The sequence below is a fragment of the Alosa pseudoharengus genome, unplaced genomic scaffold (assembly GCF_046254945.1).
Source record: "Alosa pseudoharengus isolate Yale_2024_CS ecotype anadromous, Long Island Sound unplaced genomic scaffold, YU_APseudo_1.1 YU_APseudo_1.1_scf_12, whole genome shotgun sequence".
Lineage (NCBI taxonomy): Eukaryota > Metazoa > Chordata > Actinopteri > Clupeiformes > Clupeidae > Alosa > Alosa pseudoharengus.
The window spans coordinates 20,905,042-20,920,780 of NW_027468587.1; the positions used below are offsets into that span (position 1 = coordinate 20,905,042).

The 15,739-nt window shown below is 40.9% G+C and overlaps 2 protein-coding genes across 3 annotated transcripts; one reads left to right on the forward strand and one right to left on the reverse strand.

Moving 5' to 3' along the window:
• Window positions 1-1,241: 1,241 nt before the first annotated feature.
• Window positions 1,242-7,605, forward strand: srsf10a (serine and arginine rich splicing factor 10a). 2 transcript variants are annotated; one of them, XM_076280448.1, is made up of 5 exons: window positions 1,242-1,366; window positions 2,603-3,801; window positions 4,247-4,418; window positions 4,692-4,742; window positions 6,555-7,605. In XM_076280448.1, exons 2-5 carry the CDS (start codon window positions 3,672-3,674, stop codon window positions 6,847-6,849), a joined length of 648 nt encoding a protein of 215 aa, XP_076136563.1. In that variant the 5' UTR covers window positions 1,242-1,366; window positions 2,603-3,671; the 3' UTR covers window positions 6,850-7,605. The 2 variants fall into 2 exon arrangements, with proteins under 2 accessions (XP_076136563.1, XP_076136564.1); XM_076280449.1 differs by having other exon boundaries at window positions 1,277-1,366; window positions 2,914-3,801.
• A 1,514-nt stretch (window positions 7,606-9,119) lies between these two features.
• pnrc2 (proline-rich nuclear receptor coactivator 2) lies at window positions 9,120-13,571 on the reverse strand. The gene is made up of 3 exons (XM_076280450.1): window positions 13,404-13,571; window positions 12,617-12,838; window positions 9,120-12,153 (listed from the first exon to the last, which is right to left on the reverse strand). Exon 3 carries the CDS (start codon window positions 12,135-12,137, stop codon window positions 11,655-11,657), a length of 483 nt encoding a protein of 160 aa, XP_076136565.1. The 5' UTR covers window positions 12,138-12,153; window positions 12,617-12,838; window positions 13,404-13,571; the 3' UTR covers window positions 9,120-11,654.
• Between the last annotated feature and the right edge of the window lie 2,168 nt (window positions 13,572-15,739).

A 15,739-nucleotide genomic window follows, 5' to 3' on the forward strand; every position in this document is an offset into this window, starting at 1 on the left:
GGATTTTCGGAGGACATTTCAGGAGAATATTTAAATAAACTTTGGCATACGACACAAAATTGGACATGATGTGACCTTTGTATTTATTCATAAAAAAATGGAAAAAATCAAGATGTTCTTATATGTTATGGTTATGGGATTTGGCAGATGCTTTTGTTCAAAGTGACATACAAATGCACAACAATACTTAAATTTATAATTTAATAGGGAACAATTTAAAATGTTGGTCAGACTACATTAAGGAGAACAGCAATAATAACAACAATGTCTATTCAATCAATAGCCTAATGAAATAAAACAATGAAAATGAAGGAAATAGCAATAATAAACAATAATGTCGATTCAATCAATAATATAATAACAATAGCAATGGCATACGACTACATTAAAGATAATACAATAATTCATTCAATCTTTATTTATTCTCGGAGGTTCATTGAGGGTAGTCCTCATTTTCAGTGAAGCCGAGATTACACAATAATAATGGAATAACAAGAGATATAGTATAATAATTGTGGAAAATAAAACAAAATAAAACAAATAATAAGATAACCTACATACCATTATAAAGGCGGAAGGGAAATAAAAATACAGAAAATATTAATAATAAACAACAATGTAAAAGTAATCAACAGCCAAAGGAAAATAAACAATATTATAATTATATTACTACAAACCACAACGCATAAGAAGCGCTTAATAAGTGCATGTTGAACAGATATGCCTTTAGACCCCTCTTGAAAGACCCAAAACTAACACAGGAACGGAGGGGCAACTCATTCCACCAATATTGAACCACGGAGGCAAAGAGTCTTGAATTTGACGTTGTGACTGGTTGACACAACAGACGCTCATCATAACACCGCTCTGGGCGGTTAGGGATGTAGGCTAGGCCTACATCTTGATCATTTAATTAAAATAACAGGGAGCAGATCCAGTTAGTGTCTTAATGTAAATGCAACACACTCATTTTGGCTACTTCTTCCGGATTTCTCACAACATTAACAAAACGTGTGCAAGTGTTTTTCTCTCGCAGTTAATTACATAAACTAGACTATTAAAATGATAACTACTTAAACCAAAAATAGCCTTGTTTGCTCCAAAGATAGCACTACATCAGGCAAGAGGCGTGGTTTGGGTTTTGCCTGAAAGGACTTTGGTTTTGATTTGATCTAGTGACGTGGTGGATGCACACGGTCTTCCTCTGCGCATGCGTTGAATGCACAATTGACGGTGGCGACGTGTGCTAGGTGCTTGTCCTTGCTTTCCTGAATTTGTTAGAGGATTAAGGAATATTAACAATGGCCAGATACTTAAGGCCACCAAATACATCTCTCTTCATCAGGAACATTTCTGACGAATCCAGGTAAGACCTTGCAATATGATTAAGCCAAATTTAACGAACTGAAACGATAATTTCGATAACGTTAGCTTGCACACCTGTGGAGACTGGCCCAGCGTTGGGGCCTCCATATTTGCTAGCCCAGAAACAAGTCAGACGTTAACGTTAAGTGAATAATTTCCTCACGTCGATGTTGTTGCGAAGTCAGATACTCACGCTAGCTATTAAATCTCATAATCTTATTATTAGAATACATATATCTAGCGTATGTTTATATACAGCGATTCGATTACTGCGGAAATCGTAAGATTATAGTGAAACTAGCGATAGCTTGGCTAACGTTAGCAACGCGAGCTATTGGCTAGAAAAGCTATGTTAGCTAGCTAGCAATAGCGTGCTAATTGCATAGCTAAGGTTTGTTTAGTTTAGTCAACGTGTGTTCCTACACAACCGTAAATACGTTTTTGAAAATTAGCACAGTTTGGGAGCACAAGTATTAACTGTAGCCAGTCAACACCATTGTGTGATATTTCTACTATCTATTATGTATTAATCTTCCGTTTCAAGCCATGTTGGCTAATCCAAAAGGTTAACATTGCATACAAAAACAAACTGTTTTGAGTTCCATGGCAACCCTGGAATGGAAGTGGGGAACATTCGTTTTAAGATGTTGTTATTATTATACTTATTAAGATACCAAGTACGATGCGGCTATATTAACCTACCAACTCATGTTTACTAACGTGGGTCTTGTTCAAATCAGTCCCTCACAGCTGAAGTAGCGTAGTGCCTGTATTTGGCAAGGTGGCACACAAGCATCCTAAAATAGAATCAGCATTGGCATTTCGATCACGCAGACACTTGGGGTGGTCGGGGGTTGATAACTTTTTGTCTAATTTAGTCTGACCTAAATGCCATTCCCGAATATTGTTACTATAGTATCTATACCACGTATCAAATTCACTTGCGCGTAACTTAGAATCCTAAATTGCGCCTAACTGTGTAATACGAGCTTGGTTGAATACATGTTTGGGAAAGAATCCAGACCCTTCAAACTTCCAAACACACTCCTATTTGAAGTATCTCGGTGTTTGTTTATTTACAATCCTTATCCTATGTGTGAATGACATGTGATTTCTGTGAAATTTAACATATTTACAGGTTGTTGGGGTCCATCTCAAAAGGTCACTTTCAAACTGCCTTAGGGTTATTTATGTTTTAGCCAGTAAGTGAATGTCCTGTTATTTCACGGTACTTTAGGCCAGAGGATTTGCGTCGTGAGTTTGGTCGGTATGGGCCTATTGTAGATGTCTACATTCCTGTTGACTTCCACACTCGTCGGGCAAGAGGATTTGCATACATTCAATATCCTTTGTAGCCTCTGATGCCTTCTCAGTGTGATTCCTGAATTCTGCATGAAAAGGTGGATTGCCCTTTGTATTAATCCTGTAAAACCAGTGTATCGCATCATGACATGACGTTGTGGATGAAAAGGGAATGTTTATATCATTATATTTGCATTACATTTTGGCAATGGCTCCTAACTGCAATTTCTTCTGTTGTTGCCTCAGAAAATATAAAGACATACAGTTCTGGACACCCTCCCAACAAAGATCATGTAAAGACCGGTGTAGAGTAGATTCAAGCCCCAAAGAGACCGTAAGGATTCAGGCGTCAAGAAGTAGAAGGGAAAAGAGGAAAGAGAAAAGTTAAAGCTTGAAGATTCAAAGAGGAACAAAAAGGGGACCAGAGTGGGCGTCAAGGCTTCGATATGTTCCAAAGAGAAAAGAACAGAAATTATGGGGAGAAAGTCAAGCAGGAAATTCAAGCCCCCCTCCCAAGGTCCTCTGGGAAGCACGTAAACAGCATAAAGGTCAAGCTGAAGGTCAAAGGTCAAGCATATTAAAGGTAACAAGTCTTAATTTTGTATCCTACCCAAGCTAGAGCGAATGCATTTACATCAAACAAAAACTGTTTCCCTTTGAAATATTTACATTTCCTTTTTTTTTTCATTTTGATTTAACTTTTATACAAATCAAAAAGAGGCTGATTTATCTTGTAGCTGTTTGAACATCACAAAACAAGTCAGAAAAAAATATATATGTATAAGCCTAAACACCCTGTCATCGCTTTTATAAGCCTCCAGTGGTATTTTGTTTACCTGTGTAGTGATAACTATTAATCATGTCGCCATACCCTTTCCTGACACTGACTGCCATGTAAATGAATTGCAGTAAAGCTGAAATGCTTCTCTTCGAGCTGGTAGCCCCCCCCCTCCACCCTGAACCCCATTATTCCCTGTTAGCACTACACCACTCCTTTTGTCCCAATGCAAAACCTTAACCCCAGCAGCAAGTTTGAAGACGTGCGTGACGCCGAAGATGCTCTGCACAACCTGGACCGCAAGTGGGTGTGTGGCCGCCAGATTGAAATCCAGTTTGCCCAAGGGGATCGCAAAAGTGAGTCTTTGCTAAACACAAAGCCAGAGTCCAAATGACCAAATGTGTTTCAATTACATTACGACACGTTTCGATACCAGAGAATATCTTGTTGAGCACAGTCTCATTGTTACAACAGCACCACCATGAATTTGGGTAACACAACCTGTTTGCATGCATGGGGAGTAGTATGTATTATATGGATTGGTGGTTAGTAGCCAGAAAAGTTGTGGCTTCAGTTCTTGGCTTCCACCGTTGTGACCTTGAGCAAGAGTTGCTCCGAGGACAAGGGCCCTTGTAATATAAGTATATATACTCTTTTTGATCCCATGAGGGAGATTTGGTCTCTGCATTTATCCCAATCCATATAATTGACATTTGAAGTTGCTTTGGTTAAAAAGTGTCTGCCAAATGAATGAATGTAAACGTAATATCTTCCTTGTCTAACGTCGTAATTTCCCTGCAGCCCCTGGCCAGATGAAGTCAAAGGAGCGGCACTCCCCACGTAGCTTCTCGCGCTATGACGACAATGATCGCGACAGCAGGCGTAGGCGCTCCCGTAGCCGCAGCTATGAGCGTCGCCGCTCTCGAAGCCCTTCGTACGAGCGCAGGCCCCGCCGCTCGGAGAGCCCCAGAGAGTAAGAACATCACACATCGTCTTCATTCACATTGGGGGGGGGGGGGGCTGTGGCGCAAGCAGCTACAGCAGCCGTATCACATTTGGGTGCTCAGGGGTTTTAATCTGAGCAGTGATCAGATAGATAGATAGATACTTTATTGATCCCCAAGGGGACATTTAAGATCATTTCCCGATTCCACCCCATCTGTCTCTCCCACTCTCTTCCTGTTACTTACTCAGTGTTTGTAGTCAACCACAGTGGGATTTCACTCTGTGTTTTTTCCCTTTGCAGCTCACGATCATATGGAAGGCGCAGACGCAGCCGAAGCCATGAGAATGACAGGTAGGCTTACCATGGTCAGTAAAGCGTTTTTCACACACACACACCTACACACCTCTCTTCTGAGGGCTCACAGCTATATCATTGGATGTTAGAGTCAAAGGGTCTGATTTGTGGAGACCTTTAACATCAGAGTGGCCAGATGTTTCACACCCCTCTTCACAGTAAGGTGTCAGCTCGGTGCCCTACTGAGCTGTTGACTTGTCAACCCTTTTCTTTGTGAGTGTCAGATGTTTGAATGGCCCTCTGTTCACTAGGGTGGCGGGGAGGGGGGGGGCGCAGTAAATGTGAGCCATAGATATGTGCTGTTTAGCTGTTCTGTCCTATTTGTGTCTCATTAAGTCCGTTGGAAGCTTGTGAATTATTACTACTACTTGTTACAAAAAAAATAAGAGTCCTACATTTAAGACTGACACGCCCCTTATTTGTAGGAGTTTCTCTTAAATCTGCCAGCTAGGAGCTACTTTTAGCCTCAAGATTCTTTGTGAATACAGGTCCTGATTTATACTATCCAATTCTGTAATGGATATGTTATGTTCATTGCGTGATTGTTGTGAGAAGGTATACCAGGTATGATTCGTTTCTGCTTGCCTAGTGACTCCTTTGGCTAAGAGACACTTAGTCTGGGGCCGTATTCACAAAGCCTTTTATCTTACCACTAGGAGTACTCCTAAATCACACTAAAAGATTTTAGTTAGGAGTTTTCTCTTAAAAGTTATTCACAAAGCCTTTCAGACCTACTCTTAGTAAGGAAAAATGACTTCTAATGACTCCTAAACTTAAGAGTGAGACTTCATTGCTATAGATGACGTCATTACTCATGCACAAGCTTGACTAAAGTGACCACCTTGATTGGCTGATGATTGTAACGCGGGAATGATTCCAAACACCTCCCTTACCATGATGAGTGACAGGTCTGAGAATGAGTGCGCTACACAAGTAGTGCGAAGGACGGAAGATGATAAATAACTTAATAAAAAGGCCTAGCCTAAATGAATAAAGAGTAAGGCAAAACAAATAGCCTAGTAGCCTAATGAAACATAGGCCTACGGATTGATGCAGTATCTTTGCAACATTTATTAAATTAATCTGTCACCATATGCCTACATTTGCAAAGAGGAGAACATTTTAATTTGATTCACAATGAAATGTTACATTTAATTTACATGTTAACAATGAGTAGTTTTGGTTGTTGTTGGTGGCGTTATAGCATCCCTTTTATGAATGCAAAATTGTTCCCTCGCGATTGGAAGCTCCTGGTGCCGCATAGGCTACGCATTTCAAAACATCGCAACGTGAAATGCCACAAAAAGATGTTAGTGAATAGGTCTTAGTGAGTTAGGAGTCCTCTCGACTTCTTTTAAGCTGTCCCAGACTTAGGTGCTACTATTAGGTCTAAAATGCTTCGTGAATTACTTTTAGTGAAAAAAATTAGGAGTCCTAAAGTTAGGAGTGACACGCCCATTATTTTTAAGAGTTGCTCCTAAATTTGTCAGTTAGGAGCTACTTTTAGCCTTAAAATTCTTTGTGAATATGGCCCCTGGTGCTTTTCACTGGCAAATGTGTCATACAGATGCCTTTTACAAACCCACACCTTATTTTCCCACCCTATTTAAAACCCCATTCATTTTCGCAGTTTTTTCTTCTTCTTGGTAACTGGATGTTGAAATGCTAACACAAAAAACAACACGCTTCCGGCTGACTTCCCCACTCTGTTTGGATTCTGTGTAATTCTTACCCTTTGTTGCTCCAGCATGTGTATTGTATAACTCTCTTGTTCTCATTCAGTACTGCCTTTTGATTGGCTCTCCACAGGTACAGGCCTCCCCAGCGTGAGCACCACCGAGCGCACCGTGGGGGCGCCGCCTCTCGCAGCCGCTCGCCGTCCCACTCGCCTTCCCCCGACAGGTTTAAGGCCAAGGGCCGCCGCTCCCACTCGCCCTCCAAGTCCCCGAGCCCCGCCGTGGACAACTTCCGCCAGACCTCTGGATCCCGCGACTCTCAGAAGGAGTCCCATGTGCGCTCACCGTCCCGTTCCTGCTCGCGCTCCGTGTCTCGCTCCAGATCCCGTTCCCGTTCCTGGGCTGGACGCAAATCTGGGGGGCACTAAGACGCCCCGGCATCCCTCCCCACCCCACCTGGGACACCTCCATTTGACCATTTTCTTACAACCAATATCACTTATTACATCATATGTATAATATTCAGATACTGTATGGAGTGTTGCCAGGCACTATACATCTTTAGTTAAGACAAGATCATGAGTTTACTACTTATGAGAAAACAGGTTTGCAAAAAGAGACATTATATTTTGACACTTTTTGAAATGGTGTCATGACCGCATTTTCTTTCTTTTTTCTTTTTTTTTAAAAGAAGATTTTAATTGTCTCTTTGATTAATCTGAGACTGTAACATTTGGTACATTAAGAAAATCTGAGTAAAATCTTTAAAGCTAAGAAAACCTTTTTCTTCCAGGTCTACAGAAAACATTAAAGTCTGGGTCAGTCTTTTTGTATTATAAATGGAAACTAAAGTTTGTGCTGAAGCCAGTAACGTATGATGTGGCCATTTGGTGGTTGATTCTTTGTAAGGTTTTGTAAGGTACATAGTTCTACACACCATAGGTATTGGCTCTTCCTCATTTTGCAAACCATGTCAAGCTTGAGGTCACATTTAAAAACTTCTTCCTGATGCTGACTTTTTTTTTTTTTTTTTGGCACTTTAATTTTGTTATGCCTACTTGTACCATGTGTTGACCTGTCAGGAACGATATATATTTTTGGGAAAGTTGTACTAGAGTGAAGTTTGTTCCATCTATGTTTCTTACTTTGTTTCATATGTCAATAAAGAGATTTTTTTTTCTAAATCTGATTTGGTAGTCTTCGCATTAACATGGACAAAACACACAATAGGAGATTGTAACTGCAGATTTGGTGTGGATGAAGTGCCCATACAAAAGTACAATTAGCAGCACTGCTTATAAAAGAAAAAAATGTGAACTTTTATATGTTCACAAACATATTTGGAAATAATGATGCAAGTAATTTATTGGGGTAAATGAAATGTTTTCTTTCATTTATGGTGGGGATGACATTTCACTACTGTTTTGTGGCATAGGCAAGTATTGGTTGTTTTTGTAGGTAGGTAAAACTGAATGTGATCATGTGCAAATCTTGTAAACCCACATTTAGTTGCAGCTTGCAAATAAGAGACAATATACAGTATACATTTGTAAACTGACCAATTTGATGGAAAATATAAGCTCATTTTTAGCTTGATGCTAGCAACACCTCAAAAAAGTTGGGATTGGGACCAAAGAAGGCTGGGAGAGTTGTGTAATGCTAAAGGGGAAAGAAAGACATTTCACAACTAGGTTAACTTATCATGACTGGGTATTTTAAAAAAGCATCCCAGAGAGGCAGTCTCTCAGAAGAAGATGCAGAGGTAGCCTATGTATCACTGCGTAAACAAATAATGCAGAATTAGAATAATGCTCAACATGAAATGGCAAATAATTTGGGGACTTAATCAGCTAGCCTAGTACATCAAATATGCACAGAATCCAAAGTAATCTTTGTAATCAAGGAACAGGGATACCAATGATCTTCGGGGCCTCAAATGGTACTGCATTAAAATCAGACCTATTTTTGTAACAAAAATCTTTGTATGGGTTCTGGGGAACTTTCGTTAACCATTGTCCGTGAAGACAGTTTGATGCTCCATCTGCTGGTTAAAACTACCACGCAAAGAACCCATATTTAGACATGATACAGAAATGGCCTTTACTCATTTAAAATACGGAGGCAAAGCAGAGAACAATTCTGTGATTGGATAGTTATCAACAACTGATATGTTGTCTTTACACTATTTTCAGTAAAATATAGGGTTTATGATCTGCAGGTCAAATAATTATTTCTACTTTACTTTTTTGGGAAGATTGTAAAAACTGTTGCCCTTATAGTGGAGGTAAAATTATTTTAATGATATCTTACCAGTAATGGAATGGGCATCACTAGCACTTTAGCTCCTGTGTGCTCTTGGAGCACCTTCCTCAGTCAAGCAAGCCGTTACTGGAGCTTAACGTTACAGATAGTCAAATCAAGCATAATTACCACATCACCCAAGAAACAGTAGAAGAAAGCATTACGCCACTAATCTGCTTGCAAAGCCAAAAGCATTAGGGTGTGGTCAGTCAAAGCTAATGTGTGAAGCTATGTGGTGTGGAGAATACAGTAAATGTAATGCTAATGCCTACCGTAGAAAGTGTTTGACATGTTAACAGCAACCATGGAACACACAGAGAACAGTTTAGGGGGGAAAGGGAATGGGTTTTATTAAACTTTTCTTTTTTTTCAGATGGAACCAAATTTAAAATAGTGCTTTCTTTTATTTCGTTTTTTTTTTTTTTTAGATCAAATTCAGTTGGGCAATTTAATTCATATGGTGACATGACATCAAGTGGGACAAAATTCAAAGCCAATTGGTAACAGGACACTGTTATAGTTGTAAATTTGGAATAAAGAGATTATTACATGTATGAACAAGGTTTTGGGGATAAGGGGATCAAAGGCCAAAGTATAAAAATATATATTTCAAACCAAAAAAAAAAAAAAAAAAAAAAAAAAAAAGGACCAGAGGTAGTTACCAGCCAGCGGAAGAATGGCTGATACCCAAGTCTGTTCAGTCATACACATTGATTGAGAAAACAAGGCATATGGTGGAAATGTCATTAGGAGATCATAACAATTTTGATACATTTCAAAGCCTACACAATTGACAGCTAGCAATGATATTCAACTAAATGGCTTAAACATGGAACTTAATCAGGAAGGAGAAAAAAAAAGATGGAAAAAAGACATACATGTAACAATCTCTTTCAATGGTCAATTTTTTTTAAACAAGGCTTAAACTTAAAGCTCATCATTCTCCCTACACTGTTCATTATAGAAAATTAAAAAAGAAATAAAAACATGTGCAAGATCACTGGCAACATGACAGTGCAGGGGTATTGACACGTGCTATAGGCAAGTATTTTCTTTTTACTTTTTTTTAACAAAAATATTCTTCAGCATTTCTTAAACTGAGTCACGGCCTTCACGTGACCCTTACATTCAGTGTTATTACTAAAAAATACTTTATCAGCAGGTTAAAATGATCCTGCATAAATGTACATATGCTACAGTTTTATACATTTCATTATTTACATGGCTCTTTTACTATAACATATTACGATGTCTAATTGCTTCGTTTTGTCATCTTTAAGATGGCCATTAAACTTTTCCCGTTCTGCAAAGAGATGGATGACCTCATCCAAAAGTTTGCCTCACGAAAACACACGCTCTCACACACACACGCACGCGCACACATGCAAACGCACACACACTTTAAGAGACAGCAGATTTCGTACCCACTGCCATAGGCAGTCTGGGCCTGTAACTTCTAAGACACAGTATACAACAGCAGTGCAACATCATTTTTGAAAGGGATGGGGCAGTGTGTAATTCCTTGGGATATTGCTCGCCAGTCACCAGTGTGACCTTTAGTACTCTACATGTAAACATAACCCAAACCCTCTGGCTCAAGCCCTCTTGTGCCAGGTTCTGCGCTCTAACCACCCACCAACTTTCCCTGCCCCACTGCTTCAGCTTCAAAGCCTCCACTAAAGAAAAAGGGGGGGGGGGGAAAAGAAAGGAAGGGGGGGGGGGGAAGCCAACAGGGCAGTGGAATCAATATAACTGATACCACTGCCCTCTTCCGCATGGCCTGCTTTGGAGACTCAGAAGCTGCTGGAGGAGGAGGATAAGACAGGAGGTAACCACACTGATTGCATTTCAATAAAGGAAGGACACGGGAGCAGAGCAGTTCCCAAGGTGAGCCGCCAGGTTGTGATCTATATGGCACTTGTGACCACACCCATTTTGCAGAAAGGGGGGGGGGGGGTAAAGTTGGAATTAATGTAACTGCTTTGGTTTACCCAAAATAAGAATGAGAAAGAACTACTACGGCACGCAACTACCGCACAACAGAAATGGACAAAAGAAAATTGGCTACTGTGTAAGCTGTTGCAGACCTTGTACAGTTCCAACTCCCGTAGTGCAGAGCGCACAGCGCTGTACAATGCAGAAAAACAAAACAGTAAAATACAGGAGTTGTTGGCACAGTACAAGGTCGTTGTGCCACTGTCCCATCTTAAAAGTTGCTTTGAGGCTGTGTTCACATGTGACTTGCACTGACTAAAGCTGCATCTCTCCACACACGCACTGAGCTCACGTCTCCCTGCAGAACCAAGTGGCTTTAACTTCCCAGCATCAGCAAGAGTTGAAATGAAAATGCAGAATTTGGGGTGCTTCACTAGAATGAAACTAAAAACGCTGATGTGCTTTAGCACCGAGAGGTCTGTAACGAGAGACCAAAAGCAAACGCCTCAAGTTCAACTAACAAGCTAGAGGGTGGAGGGGGGGGCATGGGAAGGGAAGTGGACTTCCATGGATATAGACTAAGGAGTGATCGTTTGTGCACTAGGCTTCCCAAACAGGAAGGATGGGGGGAAATGATTGAGAAGAATGAAAACATCTAACGGCCAACGTAAAAAGAACAAAACAAAAAAAATAGAGCAAACAAAGAAGGATATCCAGTTCATCGTTCATCACAAAAACAGGTCCCATTTAGGTATTCCGAGCCCTCTCTTGTAAGACTGCAACGCTATAATACCTCAGTTTGGGCTAGCTTTAAAAAAATTAAAAGGGCAAGTGACCGCTCACAGAGGCAAATCTGTAGAACTGCCACTCATCCTGCAATACCTTGGGTCTAAAAATAGGTCTAAAAATGCATTACAGTGCTGCTGTGTTGCAAGAGAGATACGGGAGCCAAACGGAACCCCAAGATTGGTATCTGAGTGGGGGTTTAGAGGTCCGCCTAGGCCTGAACCTTGAGGAGGCTCTTCAGCTGGAAGGCCATCATCTCACGCCCGTCACAGGGGCCCATGGGAAGGGACATCCAGTGGCTAGGGGGCTTGGGCAGAACACTGGGGGAGGGCGGCTCGCTGAACTTGGGCCCGGCGTAGTTCTGGTTGCACTGAAACGCCAGCAAAGAGTTCAGGTGGGACATGGCGCCCTCCAAGTTCTGGTTGTGGGTGGTGGCAAATCGGACAGTGGCATTTTTCTTCTTCTCTGCCGACGCGGCCTGCCGCGTTTCGGGAGACCAGGGATAGCCAGTGCCCTTCTCCACCCGGCGGTGGCCATGGTGGTGGGGCCCGCCTGGAGAGCCGGTAGGTGTAACCATAGGCACACCATTCTGATCACGGCTCCTCTGCTTGCCCCGGCCGAGCTGGTGGTTCTTTTTAGGCACAGGGCGCTCCGGGTGGGAAACTGGAATGTTGTATCTCTCGCCACCTCCCATTTTCACACTCTGTCACCTGAAATTTGATTTGGGGGAAAGGGACATTTCATCAAGGACATGTAGTAATTCGTTAAAACATTATTTTTGTTTTCAAACAATATTCTTGTTTGCCTTTATTTTTTAACGTTGACATTTTCTATGTGAAATGCAATTAACGTTAGTTGATCGCCATGGCACTGAATGTTGCCCTTGACACAAAACGCTGAGACGACATGATCAGATAAAATCAACAAAAGCCATTTGATCTGTATCGTGTCAAGACTGAACGCACAATCGTCGACATACTAATAAAAAAACAGGCTTACTCGGTCAGATGTGCAAGTACCACTGCCCTATTGAACCTTGTAACGTTAGCCTCGGCTTCTGCAGTAGGTCGACAACAAAGAAACATCTAGGCTACGTGCTAACCAGCCAGTCGCGTCACGGAACAGCCCCGTCTACCATCCCCCACTTGTTCTTGTTTGCTGGTTCAGCCTTACCTCTTTGTTGTCAAAAAATTGAGTACGTGGATAATTTCGCTTCTTAACTTCTCTTCACCAACCGGGCTCCAGGTCCTCGAAGTAGTACTAAATCTACTTCTCGCTGCACATTTATGTCCAGCAAGATCTGACGTTTTCATGTGCCAATGAGCGGTGTTCTGTCGTGTTACCGAGCTGAACATCAATTCACCTCGGCGCACGGTGCTCTCAGAAGTCGGCAAACTGCAAGAAATAACGATATTTGGTTGTCAATAACTTACAAAATTGACTGAAAATGAGTAGTCAACGTACACAGACAAAAAACTAAGCTAAAACTAAAACTTAAAATTTAGTCAACAGCTGACGTCACCCCGTTTACGGTTTTTTCGACTGACCAACCCAAGGATATCATGAAACCAACGGACTCAACATGCAAATGGTAAAAAATACAACCAAGTAGAAGAATGTGTGTTAAAAACGAGTAGCTTTAATGGAAACTGTTTTGCTGTGATTACGTAAAAGGTTTAGCTACACGCTAACGTTAATCGGATTCGACGACTGCACCTATGAATATGCTAGGCAAGAAAACAATAGATGTTCGACAGATAAACCGATATCAATGATAGCAAAGAATAATGATTCTGCAGCACAGAGCGTAGGGCCTACTGTAAGGAACAAACCAGATTTTTTTTTCTAAATTGTATAAGAAATAGGTCTCATTTTCTGGCTACGGACCAAAACAAAGAACTCAACTCAACATGGCGTCCATAACATCGAACGAAACTAAGAATATTGAAAAGAATCTTACCGACTTCCTCAGGCTTTGATGGTGAAAGCCTTTCGTCAAAAAAGTTCACGACCCGCTGCTTAACTGCTCTGGGCGAAGAAAATGTTAACGATATGTCAACAAGTTGAAACCCACGAACGATTTGCAGCGAGATGGTTCGTCTCCTACACTTCCTTCTCCGTCTCTCCGTCTGAATTGCAACAAAATGGCATCCTAATCAAACCTATGTAGCTCGCTCTTGTTCGTTTTGAACCAATCATTCAATAGTACATGCAGCGATAGACCAATCAGGGAAGAGAAAGAAACGGAAAAACGCCTGTTGCCAGCTGCCTAACTGTTGACGTCACTTGTGTGGGGGGAAGGGCATTTTTCCGTTCCTATTTTTCTGGTGCAAGGAAATTCCAGAAATTGAAATACCTCCTTAAGTGTTCCGAATTATTAGTCTGATTAAATAAGAGTTTTCTAAATATGTTGAAATACATTTCTATACGCACACGCTCTCAGTAGGCTACAACATTGTTCTTTGACAGGAAAATAGATCAACTCAAATAGCAAAATTACAAAAGTTAGATCAAGTTTTAACAACAAAAATGGCCAACCGACAGATGACTATTTTACAGACTGGACTAGACTATCAGATCAAATCAGATACATTTTGTTATGAGATTTCAATAGGCCTTAGGCCAATCTTACTGGCAGCCAACTGACCAATTTCCTCAGCATTAAAATTGCCTAGGAGGTGGATGATTGGGTTGGTTTGGTTGTTTTAAATACTTTTTAAAAGTTTATTTTTTTCCACAGTCCTTTTTTTGTTGTTGCTCTGGTGATATTAAAGACCTTCCTAATCTCAGAGCATTCTCCCCAACACCACTGGTAGCCTGATTCTTATGTAGCCTAGGCTACAAAATAACGAAGACGGCTCGGCTATGAATGTAGGCCTATGCTTACAGGAATCAAACCAAACATCCTGTGAGCGTTGAAACAAAGACAAGTTCCTGTTTTAAAAGTTTACGGTATCTCCCTCAGGCTACAGCCTAGGTTAGACCTCAAAAGTAACACTCTCACCTAAACAAGTCTGGGCAAATGGTTTCCTGCTGACAGGAGTGGCCCAATACCAAATGACCAAATCTCCTCCCCCATCAACACTCTACTATGGTGTGAAATTATCAGGGATTAAGTGAGGTCTTCAAATGTGTCACAGACTAATAGATTTGTCTTTTTTAATGAAAAGTGAAACAGGTCTGGGTTCATTTTGAGTTTATAGGCTACTATTGTGTAAATAAACTTATAGGTTAGGTATTATTTATCAAGATAGTTATCAGACATACATTTATAAAAGCAAATATCTCACATAGTCAGGTGGGTGGAAGTGGTATAATAAGTTTAACTTGGAAACTATAGCAATGTACTGAAAGGCATGCAAAAACCTTTTGCCAAAAACAGCAAAGATAGGCCCTACTGTTAAAAGGCTTATCATGCATGTGTTTAGTTGGCAATGCTGTGCAAAGCTTTTTTTCTGCATTTTGTGGGCTGGTGCAACCCACCACAAGCATGGTGCATAGCAGCTAGTTGGAACCACAGCTGTGTTTATCAGTTCTTGACATGGCCATATACTATGAATATTATTTGGTAGATGATATCAGTATTAAAACGATGTTCTGAAAATGTTACTGTCTGGCTAAACTATGGGACATTGTGCGAAGCGATGAAACTTTCTGTTTCCAGTAGATGTCAGTATCCAGCACCAACCTGCAATGGGTTGGCTGCAGAAGTTTGAAAATCATGTTTGCCAGGGACCTTTGCACCCACAGAATCTGCTTCCAAATTCTCACTACTGTCTAACTACACTGAAAAATTCTCATTGTGATCATTTGAGTTCAGGCATTTAAAGAAAAGGGTATCAAGGTGAAGGTTTATAAAATGTTGATAGGGTACAAAGTTTAAAATGTTGCAATTGTTTTGCACCTGTGACTTTTCAGGTAAGGTCACATGGTGCATTCATAGGTCCATAGATTATTACACCTGGCTGAAATGAGGTTACATAATCTTTTGCTTATCAAAGTGTCCTAGATCCTTATATGGATTGAGAGTACACGCACACACACACACCTCTTGATTGGCTGCCAGGGTTGTTTCCCATAGGCTCGAGGGAACTATGTTTGGAAAATAGGTTGCAAGGACAGCTCCCCTCAGTCATACACCAGCAAGGAGGCAATCCACAATTGACCCCTTTCAGAGAGTGTTGTGAGTACCACACAGGAGACTTAGCAGAGTCCAATATTTCAAGGACTTCAACCTGAAAACAATAAATTACAAGCAATTTGAAGCTTACTTGACACATGCTCTGCGACAGGCAG